Source organism: Candoia aspera, chromosome 4, assembly GCF_035149785.1.
Source record: "Candoia aspera isolate rCanAsp1 chromosome 4, rCanAsp1.hap2, whole genome shotgun sequence".
NCBI lineage: Eukaryota > Metazoa > Chordata > Lepidosauria > Squamata > Boidae > Candoia > Candoia aspera.
In genome coordinates this window covers 83,049,728-83,062,530 of record NC_086156.1, presented here as the reverse complement: position 1 = coordinate 83,062,530, position 12,803 = coordinate 83,049,728, and the positions used below count along the sequence as shown (strand labels likewise).

At 39.7% G+C, this 12,803-nt stretch overlaps 1 protein-coding gene across 2 annotated transcripts; it reads right to left on the bottom strand.

Annotated features, from left to right (window-relative positions):
* Positions 1 to 2,352: 2,352 nt before the first annotated feature.
* Positions 2,353 to 12,406, bottom strand: ATP5MC1 (ATP synthase membrane subunit c locus 1). Of its 2 annotated transcripts, none has more exons than XM_063300815.1 (5): positions 12,337 to 12,406; positions 10,630 to 10,678; positions 6,285 to 6,362; positions 4,035 to 4,210; positions 2,353 to 2,575 (listed from the first exon to the last, which is right to left on the bottom strand). In XM_063300815.1, the coding sequence occupies exons 2-5, from the start codon at positions 10,666 to 10,668 to the stop codon at positions 2,461 to 2,463; spliced, it is 408 nt and encodes a 135-aa protein (XP_063156885.1). In that variant the 5' UTR covers positions 10,669 to 10,678; positions 12,337 to 12,406; the 3' UTR covers positions 2,353 to 2,460. The 2 variants fall into 2 exon arrangements, with proteins under 2 accessions (XP_063156885.1, XP_063156884.1); XM_063300814.1 differs by having other exon boundaries at positions 12,250 to 12,376.
* Positions 12,407 to 12,803: the final 397 nt, after the last annotated feature.

The window sequence follows — 12,803 nt, the reverse complement described above, 5'->3', positions numbered from 1 at the left end:
GGGATTTTCTCGTGGTCATCTGTCCAAGTATTAAACAGATCTGACCCTGCTTAGCTTTATTCAGAGAAGTTCGGGTAGGAAAACAATTTTTTAAAAAGCCTTCTGTGTCAGCGCATGGAGAAATCTCTGTTACCCTAAAAAACCATATTACAGCGACAAATAAGAATCGTCTCCCAGCCAACATTCTTTTTAATCTTAACGGAGCTTATGTTCGTAGCACTACTACCGAAGAAGTTTGAACTGACGTATCTTTAAAAATTAGATGCCAGGTAGAAATTAAACAAGTAAAGCATTTGATTGGCAACGCAGCGTGTGATTTTTAAATGCACCCCATTTTTAAAAGATTATGAGAAAAAAAAAACCACTTAAATAATTTCTTTTGCACGACTTTGAATAGATCGTATGTGGCAAAGTGGAACCTCCAAGATTATCAACTTTATCACGTATTCGATGTTAACTTCGATTTCCACTCTCTTGATCTGCACATGGAGGAGTCTATGGCATCGTGAACCAAATTTGAAGGGAAAAAAAACCCTGCATCCCTTTGCATATTTTTTCCCTTCTGCAGCCATGCTAGAACACCGCCCCGGAGCCGCCAAAATATCTACAATATTATACTTTTTTTTTTCGGGAGGGAGCGCTAAATATCTTTTCAAAGAAATTGCTTATCAATAAAAGTCTATCCTACGAAACTTGATGCAACGAATTCCCACCTGCCTGGAAGAATTCTTTCAACATTATTCCCGGAAATTCCCTTTACTGAGCGTAGACACCGCCCCTTCGGCTTCTTGCTTACGGTTTGCTCAGATGTGCGCAACATAAGCTCCGCCCCTCATGCTTCTCTGGAAGTGGGTTCCGCGCCTTAGACTTCCTTGAAGAGTCGTGCAGTAGTCTCCGCGCCACTGACGTCTATCTTTGCAGAACTATTGCTCTTTGATTCTGGCCTCCGCGAAAACACCGCTGAGTGGAGGCTGTTGCGATTAAGTCCGTTTTAGAAGGCATTACTTACGGTTAATCAGTCTCCACGCCTCATATCAAGGCAAGGTACTTTGAGAAATCTCTGGAAGTCAGAGTCCTGTCGTTTGTCAAGCTGAGACTAATCCTCAAAAAATACACCCTTCTCTTTGTCCAAGATCACCCTAGTTATTACTCCATTTAATAGCATGCTTGGTGTATATATCCCAAATTCGAGTCAAAACAAGATGGCTGATAACACAAAAGGAACATTAACGTACTAACTTTTAAGATTTGTAAACATAAGGCAAAACAAATGTATAGAGTTTGTTTCCTGCTTCTGCACCCTTGCTTTTACTGTGTATTTTGTTTGATGAAGAGTTCTGCGGTATTCAATGTTCTGCAACCCTTTGTTTGCACTTGTCTTGGTTGGAGCTGATAAAAGTTTTGCCCCATTAGAACCAAATAGCAAATACCAGATGGAAAAGAAACAGATATGTAAGGTTTGAACTTTCATAAACTTCAATTAAATTAAATTTGTTGGTTGGAAGAAATAATCCACTGCTCTAGAAGAGAAGTGGATCTGAAAAGTTTATCTGGTGATGGAGTCTGCAAATGTTGACTGGCACTTGATCTAAGGCAAAACTGTATTGCAACTTTGTTGCCTTTTTTTTTTAATCTGTTCAATCTTGTCCAATTCTCACAGACTGCCTGGACAAGTCCATGCAGTTTTCTTGGCAACGTTTTTCAGAGGTGGTATACCATGGCCTCCTTCCTAGGGCTGAGAGAATGACTGGCCCAAGGTCACACAGCTGGCTTTGTGCCTAAGGTGGGACTAGAACTCATGGTCTCCCGGTTTCTAGCTTGGGGCCTTCACCACCACACCAAACTGGCTCTGCAGACCTCATTACATACAGTGGATATAAAAAGTCTACACACCCATTAGTTTTTTTTTATTTTTTCACCCTAAAAGATTTGTTTTTCAATTGAATTGTACTGCTTATATGTTGTATTAAAGTTGGAAAAAATTCTTAAGTGATTTATCTTGGTCTGATTTTTTTACATCTCAAAAACCTGGCATTTTAACAGGGGTGTGTAGACTTTTTATATCCACTGTACCTTTTAATACCAATTTGTATAGACCCCCTTTTATTATGACATGAGCTTTTGTGGACTAAAATCCATTGTTAGATGCCTGAAAGATGCTTGAAATATCCTGAGATTTTCATACATTGGCAGAACAGTAATTAATGAGGTGAGGAGAAACTAGGATGAAGAAGGTTCAATATATTGTTTTAGTGGGACATTTAGTGGGATAGATTTCTATTCTAATTATCCATCAAGCATAAATCTAACATTTGAAGCAAAAAGAAAGAATGATGAAAGACAAAAAACAAAAAAACTTGAATTGTATTTATTTAAAGTTTGTTTAGATTTCTAACACCCCAGTGAGGGAAGCAGGCTTAAGCTGAGAGGACAGCGACTGCAGGGTGGTTCCAAAGCTTTTTACATGGCAAACAAGATGAGGAATGCCACCATCAAACAGAAGAGCCCCATGGCTTCCGAAAGGGCAAAACCGAGGATAGCGTAAGAAAACAGCTGCTGCTTGAGGGATGGGTTCCTGTAGGGGGAAAACAAAATAAAAGCCTGTAACACAAATTCCTATTAAATTCTCCAGAATAAAATGTTACACAATGTTTCCCAATCCATTATGGACACTGAGAAGGGTTAAGCAGCACAGATTATAGGTACTTGACTATAACACATTTAAAATGTTAGGAATGTTTGCACAGTTCTGCTCCTATCTAAATGAAGGCTATATATCCATGGAAACCTTCTTCTGTTTTGCCAGCAGCAAATAACATATTTGAGCTTTTCTCTTGGTGTCCTTGTCCCTCGAGTGAATGGAAGGGAGATATGGGAAGCTGGAATTATTCTTCTTAGAACAAGGACCACTTAAACTGAAAGACTTGGATATGATCTTGATATCCACATTAGTTAAAAACTCAGTAAAAGATGTTCTTACATTGCAAAACACTTTATCCTTTTCTTTTAAAAAGACATGCTTTTTGGTTCAAAGGTATATGAACACATGTATGTACAATATTCCCCCTCCCCCACTAAAATATCTGCATCTCGATAGCACAAGTAGCAACTCAGAGAAAGGTGCACTTAAGTGCTATACAGACTGCAAAAACAGCAGTAGAACAGAAAGTTAATTGTTTTGTGAAAGAAGAGACAATGCCCCAGATCACCAAAGCACTTGTTTAAGACATGGTATGCCTTGCATGTTTTGGAACTGTTTTTATGATTTCCTGAAAAGTGCTTCTCTTAATCAGTGGACACATCATAGCACCAGCTTCATCTCTCCTGCAATTCGATGGCCTGAGCCAGAGAAGAGCTTTCACCTTAGTCTGATGCAATGCCTTCCTTTCAGCACTGCTGGAAGGGATACAAGAAGGTATCACCACCATTACAAGTATACCCCTATGAGTCAGGACAGGTAGAATCTGTTGAGCATGCCCTCTTCTATTCTCAATTTTACAGGGAGCCTCGCACAGTCCTAATTAATCTACTTCTGAATAGTATTTCAGGATTTACTATCCAACAGTATGCACAGTTCCGGCTATCTGAAACCAACCCTGAGACAACACATAATGTACTCAGGTTCTGTGTGGCTGTAAAATTTAGTTTTTTACCTTTACCTTTTTTTTTTTAGTTTTACTGCTTTATACTTACTCAGTGTTACTTATTTTATGACCGGATGGCAACTAACAACAACAACAACTCTCATCTTTAGGCCTACTCTTATATTTGTTTTGTGCTGGTTACTGACCTCAAAAAAGATTGATATGACATAATCAATGGATCTGGGAATGTTATTTGTATAGCCCATCAGCAGGACATTTAAAAACAAAATTCCATTCAGAATCCATTACTCTCTTCTTCAGTCTTCCCTAGCTAAACTTTCTAGTATCTCTTAACTGTCACAAAGTTTGCTTCTTAGAAGATGGGTTTATTTGTGGATGGTCATAAAACAGATTCTAATACATATAAATAGTTTTTCCACATTAGTTTACCTGGCATAACCAATGATTAAGCTGCCAAACACTGTTCCAATCCCAGCTCCTGAGCCAGCTACTCCCACTGTAGCAGCACCAGCACCAATGAACTTAGCAGCTGTATCAATATCATGGGAGACAGCACTGGTTTGGAATTCCCGATGAGCCAGCTGACGAGTGGAAAAGCCAAAAGGCTGTGAAATGAGCAAATAATTAGCATAGTTTGAGCCAAACACCTGAAAGTTCCATAGCAAAAACAAGTAATCCAGCTGTAACCTAATAATGTCTTAGGACATACCCAGGACAGATGTGAGGGGTAAGGAAACAACAGCAAGGTTAATGGCTTGCCAAACTTTTAGCCAAAGGTGGAAGAAATGTAACCTTCAGGGCCTAACTCCCATCAGCCCCAGCAAACACAGCTAACGGTAAGTGCTGATAGAACTTGGTGTTCAACAGCATCTGGAGAACTAAAGGCTCTTCATACAGGTAGTTCTTGACTTATGACCATTCATTCAGCGACTGCTCAAAGTTACGGCAGCGCTGAACAAAGGGATTTACAACCCGTGCCTGAAGTTATGGCCATTGCAGCACAACCCCATGGTCATGTCAAAATTCGGGTGCTTGGCAGCCTGTCTGCACTTACCAGCACAGGGGCACTTCAACTCCCCCTACTCGCCTATCTCTCCCCACCTGTGCCCTTTTGGCCCCCTACTGCCCTGCACTCTGCTGCCCCAGCTGACCTTTGCCACTGATGAGGCATGCCTGGCCTGGCTGGGGCTTGCCTTCGCACTGCAAAAAGGAAAAAAGCAAAAAGTCCTGCCCCAGAACCGTGGCACACCAAAAAGCCCGGGGCAGGGCTTTTTGCTTTTTTTCTTCTCGCAGCACAAATGGCAAGCCCCAGCCTGGCCCAGGCCAAGCACGCCTCACCTCATCAGCAACAGGAGCAAGAAGGCAGCTAAGGGCAGCTAAGGCAGCCGAGCACAGGGCTGCAGTGTGGTCAGAGTGCAGGGTGGTGAGGACGACTGCAGCTGGGACTGGGCTGGGGTGGCTGCAGCTTCCTGGGTTGTGGCAAGAGCTGCAGAGCTGTGCGGTTCTGTGGCTGCTTGCTGTCCTGCTAGGCAGGGTGCAGGGTGGCCAAAAGGACAGAGATGGTGGGGAAGATAAGTGGGTGGGGGGAATTGGAGACAATCCCTTACCTTACTGAGGCTCGGGGCTGGAAGGGACCAAACCCAGAATGGCTTGGATTGGGCTGGGTCCTCGGCTAATGACCAGTAAAATTTGCTTAAGAACAGCAACGGGGATTGCTGCCGCTAAGCAATGTGGTCATGTGACATCTCACTTTACAACTGCATCGCTTAGCAGCTAAAATTCCGGTCCCAATTGTGATTATAAGTCGAGGACTACCTGTAGTTCCTAAGTACTGGAGGTCCATAATAATACAACACAGAAAGTCAAATGGGAGTTACTGCTGGATCACAGAGTAGAACAAAAACAAAGGTTAAATTTCCCTACTGAAAGTCTTAGAAAATCCTGACCTCATCTGTGCCTGTTTAAAGATGACAGCCACCAATAAACTACAGACATGCAGATTCTGAAAGCCTCAGTACTATACAGATACACTTATACTGTTTGTACCTATAAGAAATCCTAATCATGCCATCTTTAAGATTAAGAGGAAACTCCCAAAAAAGCAACTGAACAAGAATAGGACTATAGACTTGGTTGGAGTCAGGCAGCATCAAAATTGAATGAATAAATATTAAATGGTCCTTGAAAGTTGAAATTCATGTACCATCTAATTCAAAGTAATTTTTACACTGATAGTGAGAGGTAAAGAAAGACCAGCTGAGAAGATGGCAATTAGGACACCTTTTCAATTTTCAATGCTGTAACTGCTGAAAAAGCTGGGGGAAAAGAATCATAATATCAGGATGGGCACCTTCTTCCTTCCCATATTTGTCTTCACCTATGCTTTGGTATATGAGCCATTGCAAAAGAATTCTTTCCAGTACTACTTTAGTAACATTAAACACTCCTGATCATATGGAAAAAGTAGTTTCCTATAGTGAAGTTTCCCCCCTTCTGCGGAAGCCAACACTGATGTGCATAAGTTGTGGAATATATAGATACAGTTCTTCTCATGCTCCCAGTTTGTAAAAATACTATAAGAAGAGGCCTGTGATATCCTATAGATCCAAGGGTCAAATAGTCCATTTCTGTATTTTCAGAATATTATGTATAATACTAAGAATTGTTGTTTATACGTACCTGCAGTGTCTGAATCTCTGGCCTGCTCAGTAAAGATAGGGAAGCTGGCCTAGTTAGAATTCGAGAACAACAGCGGAGCTAGAGAGAAAAACACTTCAGTTTATATCCAACTATACAAGAATCTATACAGTAGTCTGAGCTGTCTATTAAACCTACAATAACTTTTCAGGATTGTTCGATCTTCTTCCAAATCCATCTATTTAAAATTCTTTACATTACATATATAGCTCGAAATGCTTGCAAAACGTATTATCTGACTGTCCTTACTGTATATGCAGAGAAGGCTGCATGTGACCCACATAAAACTAAACCTGGTAACCTAATCTATATATTTTCTTACTAAAAAGTATTATGTGAAAGATGTAATTGACCAAAGACATGGTATGTGGCACAGTCAATATCTAAGGCCCACCTGTGGATGAACAAAGCATATGAAAGAGTGTCACTTAAAATGTAAGAAGAATAAGTAGTAAAGGGAATGAAATGAAATAAAAATAGGCATATTGTAATCTGTGAAACTAAGAGAAAAAGAAAAGATGGAGTAATTCTGAATGAAGATGGCCTAATCTAATGGAATAGTTGATGAATGCATGCAGGAAAACAGAATACATTTAATTATGAATGAAAAGTACTAAAACATAGGTCAGAAAGTACTGTATGAATTGGTGTCATTATTTTTAATGCCCCATTTTTAATATATACAGTAGAATCTTGGTTAACCGGAACTCAAGCAACCGGCACTCTCAAGCAACTGGCAAAAAAATGAAATAATACATTAAATAAAAATTTAAATAAAATCAATTTTTAGTGGAAAGATAAGTTCAAACTTGGTGCACTGCGCCGTGCCACACCAATCCCTTTCTAGCAGAAAGGTAAGTTTAAACTTACCTTTCTGTTAGAAAGGGATCGGCGCAGCGCACCAAGGTAACTTTAAACTTGACACACCACACCACACCACCCCAATCCAATCCCTTTCTAGCTAGAAAGAGATTGGGGCAGCTAGGCGCGGCACACCAAGTTTAAACTTACTTTGGCGCACCGCGCCGATCCCTTTCTAGCAGAAAGGTACGTTTAAACTTACCTTTCTGCTAGAAAGGGATTGGGGTGGCTAGGTGCGCCAAGTTTAAAGTTATCTTTCTGCTAGAAAGGGATCGGCCAATCCCTTTCTAGCAGAAAGGTATGTTTAAACTTGGCGCGCCTATTTTTAATAGTAACCCTCAAGCAACTGGAAACTACATTTATCCGGCATCTACCAATCCCCATGGGTGCCGGTTAACCAAGATTCTACTGTATAACTCAAGGTGGTTAACATACCAAATAGTCCTGCTTCCTATTTTTTCCCCACAACAACAACCTGTGAGGTGGGTTGGGCTGAGAGAGAGCGACTGGCCCAAAGTCACCCAGCCAGCTGTCATGCCTAAGGCAGGCCTAGAAATCAGTCTCCTGATTTCTGGGCGAGCACCTTAACCGTTACACCAAACTGGCTCTCTAGATCATCTAGGTTGTTGCGAGTAGGAATCCATACACTGGTGATAGCTGCACATTATACTGCAATGGATAGTAATAATGAAAGAATCAGAGAAAATTTTGGGAAAAAAATGTGCTACATTCCAAATGAATGTGATCCAGGGAAAAAGTCATTCTGGATGAAATTTGTTATTTCTGTGACATGAATGGATGAAACAAAATGAGAGAGTACAGCAAAAAGTGACTGTGTCATACAAAAACCCAAGGATGAAAGAGGATAGTGACTATAAGTACCTTGAAAAAAGGTCTGTTTGTTTCCGATACATGTATGTCAGGAGAAGCATAAAAGTAAACAGAATGCAGTACAAATGGGGGAATGGAAAAAGAAAGAGGTAAGTTTAATGAACAAAATGCAATGTATGAAGTGGTGTATAGATATGATGGTTTGCAAAGTTAGAAAGATATGGATAGGCATAATGAATGGTATTAGTGTCTTCTCTTATTTCATGTCTTTCATTTCTTTGACTTACTATTTCTAAATCTTTCTTTGTGCTTTCATTATTTCGGCTACCACAAAACGGAACAGTGCATGTACATGCTCCCTATTACAAAATGCAAAACTTAAAACTTCAAATGTTTATATTAGATAGTTGTTTTACAAGCCTATGTGGTTAGAAATAATAAATTTCCATCCATAAATACAGAAAAACTTGATTCTCCCAAATGAAACATACTAAGAGTATCCCATATTTTAGCACATTATAATCTCTGATAACTGAAAACTGCAGGTTAATATTAAGAAACATCACTGAGCACAATGCAAACCACTTGGCACAAATATATTAAATTTTGCAAACCATTAATGTTTATAATCTTGCATTTTGTATAATTTGTAGACCACCATGAAGAAATGTTTCCAGAGTAGTTTCTAGATAAACATCAGCACCTAGAATTACTGCATTTACCAATACAGAATTATTTTTAACTCCAACTTATATCTGGATGATAAATTACTTTGTCTACCTTCATCCAGGCAGTATTTATAAATAGTTTATAAATAGTTCTAAAACAGGGATGGACAATATGCAGACTTTCAAATGATGCTAGACTATAAATGCCATCATCCTTCACTAATAGCTATACCAGCTCAGCTGATGGATATTGGAATTCAACAGATCAAGCCACACATTGTCTATTCCTATTTTAAATACAGAAATAAAACCAACTTTAAACAAACTGCAAATTAAACTGATAGAACAAGCTAGGCTAAATATTTCCTTTATAAATATACTGGGATTCTATATTCATTATTATTTTTAAGAACTCTTTATCATAAGAATTGCCCAGATAATTATTTTAGACCATCATCATCTCAGGTCCCAAAAGAATACATTCATGCAAAGCAGGGGAGGCTGAATTCATTGGACATGTTTTCTTACCCTATGAGTTTTATTCATGTTTTCAAACAAGATTAAATCAGCCCTTATTTAAAAAAAAAACTGATTAGGTCACCTTGATCAATTTTATATAAATTATCTACCAGCAGACAGAGTCACCAAAGTAACATAAACAGTTGAAAAGTTCTGCTTTTGGGCAAAAGGATTCATTAGAATACTGAATCCTCATCAGGTGGGGGTGATTTATAAGAAGGGTTAAGGTTTAGTTATGAGTATTAAGGTCATTAAGCAAAGTGGTCACTAAGTGAAACCACAACTGAGCTTATGATTTTGCTTCAGCTTTTCTTTGCTTTACAGACCTGCAAAGCTCGTAAATGCGAGGCCTGGTCACAAAGTTACTTTTTCATCACCATTGTAACTGTGAACGGTCACTAAACAAGGACTACCTGTAATCCAGTCACTCCTGAACACATCATTCACCAAAACCTCAATTACCTTACTTTTATTGCTTGTATCTTTAGTTATATTCTAGTCTAGGACCATAATAAAGTACTTTACTATTTTAACTGTAGGAAAATGGCAAATATTGTACATACAGTATATACAATATATTGTATACATAGTATATACAGTAGCTGTATATTTTCACTTCAAAACATAGTTTAGTCAATAATAAATAACCTAGGAATTTTTAATACCCAGGGCACATATTTTAGAACAGACATAATTAAGCACTCAATTGCCTTTTCCTCCTACCAAGTACACATCACTTCAATCAGGCAAGGGCACTTTGTTCTTTCTTTTCTAAATTATAAGATAATTGGTCAGTCATAAGAGATGTAGAAAACAGTTCGTTTAAACAATCTGGCTCCGGAACAGTTTGTTCTTTTCCTTGTACTTCTAATCCAGGAATTCCAGGAATAATTTGTGCATTTTTGGAAATGGGCTATTCAAGAAGAGGAAGTAAATTGTAGTACTCCAAATCCATGCTGCTTCCAAACTTGTCTGGAATCAGAAACCATTTCCTATACTACACTAACTACTTCCGTAAATGCAGAAACCACCTTTGAAACACTGATTGGCCCTTTCTGAAGGAAAGCTGAGACATTCCAAGATGGAAAATTATCAGGATGGTCCACAGCCTGATTGTTCTAGGAAGGTCCATTTTGCACATATCTATCAGTTACTAATAAGTGACAGAGACATGTGTACCAGATGAACAAATAAAATGGGAGATGTTTGTTTGCAATTTTTATTTGGAATTATTTGGAAGACTATTTTAATAAATTCTTCAGGATCAAGGATCAATTCATAATACGCCAAAATTCATTGTGAAGCCTTGAAAAAGTCATTCAGCTTTCTCTGTAATGTAGAAGTGTTAATAATAGATCTTGCAGATTAGCTGGATTAAATAATTTAAGAGATGTTTATTTTGTTTATTACTTTTCCTTTAAGGCAGGTACAAGGCAAACATTCCTTACCAGAGCTGGTGAAGCCAAAAGAGCTACTGGAGTCTGCATTCTGATTATCCTGAATGAAGGAAAAAAGCTGCAGTCAGGTACACATACCTTAAAAAATCACTGAGTAAAAAAACCAACCCTCCATTGTATAGCAAAATATTGCCATTCCAAAGGAGCAATTTTTTGTTCTTTTATCTGTTGTCTTTCCATATCCAATACAGTTTTAATAAAGTATAAATCCCAAATTAAATTCAGGGTAAATTTAAAAGAAACAATACAGGTAGTCTTCATTTAGCAACCACAATTGGGATTGGCAACTTGGTCATTAAATGAAGCAGCTGCTAAGTGAAACTGCGACTGTGCTTACTTCAGCTTTCCTTTGCTTTACAGACCTGCAAAGGTCATAAATGTGAGGATTGGTTGTCAAGTTACTTTTTCATCACTGTTGTAACTACAAGCGGTCACTAAATGAGGATTACCTGTATTAACAAAAAATCCTATTAAAAAGTAAGGAAGTACCAGACGTGACAGCTAAATTGTGTCACACTGACTCCCCGATACAGTTACCATATAAAAAAATTATCAGAAGAGCAGATTAATATCATAGCTATATTAACTTGACAGAAAATTACTTTTTTTCCTTCTTTTTTTTTTTTACAGAAGTCATAGACTCTGTTAATGATAGGAAAAATATTAATACATCACTAATAGCATGCCAATAAAACTTTTTACATACCTCAATTGAGGTATGTAAAAAATTTAGACATACCATTCATTCCTCTCTTCCCACTTAAACTCCCATTCTTTACTTGTTTTGCCAGTTTCTCAAAATGGTACAGCATAATATACACAGCCTTTAGAGAAGCCTTTCTCAACTCTTTGACCCTGGAGGAACCCTTGAAATAGTTTTCAGGCCTTGGGGAACCCCTGCACATTCAGGCTCTAATATAGGCCAGAAGCTGCAAAATTATTATATTTGTTTCACGTGTACACCTGTATATATGCATTAACAGTGTTCTTAAACTAAAGATAAAGAATGAAACTTACCTCTTTAATGTGAAGTTGCCCAAATTTGAAATAATTTTTTAAAATAAATTGTGATCTCCCAGGGAACCCCTAGCGACCTCTCGCAGACCTAGGGTTCCAAAGAACCCTGGTTGAGAAACCCTGCTTTGGAGAGTCACAGTAGAGCCACTCATTTGATTGTTCTCACCTACATCAGCCAAATATATATTTATTAAGAAGCCAATTTCACTGTGTCCAATGGAATTTACCCTCTGTTAGCATCAGGATTACACACTGAAACGACGGGTTGTAGCCTAACTCTTTTAGTGACCTCAGGAACCACAAGGTGCCTCATGTCGGGAATTCTCTAAGGATCGTCAGAGAGGAGAGATTTTAAGGCAAGGTAACATTGGTTGGTCAGAAATAAGAAGCTGTTGTGAAAAAAAAATGCAAATACCAGCTGGGGGCCTTCGTCCTATTTGACTTCCTCCATGCAGCCGTCTCTCTACATCACTATCACTACTTTCCAACGGTCTCTACCTTCAAGCACCCCGGCTTCCTGCACGGCTCCCCACCTCCCCCAGGTGCAGCCCCTACTGCCGCCTGCGCCGCCCCTCGAGGCGCCGCGCTGCTCACCTTCTAGAGCAAAGAAAGACTCCACCGAACCCTCAAAGTCGCGGCTCTTCCAACCAGCACAGCCAAGCCCCGCCCGCCCTCGCTCACCTTGCCAATGTACCACCGCGTCCTCCGCTCCTATTGGTTGACGCGACGCAAGGAACGCTGCCCGGTGGCTGACGGGACACAACCTTCTTCGCTGCTCGCGATTGGGCTGCACCCCGCGCGCTCCTATTTTCACTCAGTGAGAATTGGGTAGCTCCAAAAGCCTCCGTGTTCGCCCATTGGCTAGCTCCCCCACGTCTCGGAGGCGGGTCCGTAAGGAGGCGTTAGAGGAAGGAAGACGGAAGGGGTGGGTCACGTGTTCACCCTGGGAAGGTTGGAGGTTACGGTGTCGTGTGGGGCTGTGGGACGTGGTGAGTCATGTACGGGAAACGGACTTTCCACGCTTTGTGGTGTACGAGAAACTCCGTGTACGAAACAGCCACCCTCTTCTGTGTCACTTTTGTTGGCTGTGCGGTTGCTGTGATAAGTTTTGGTTTCTATCACGTGTAGTCTTAAAACGTTTGCTCAGG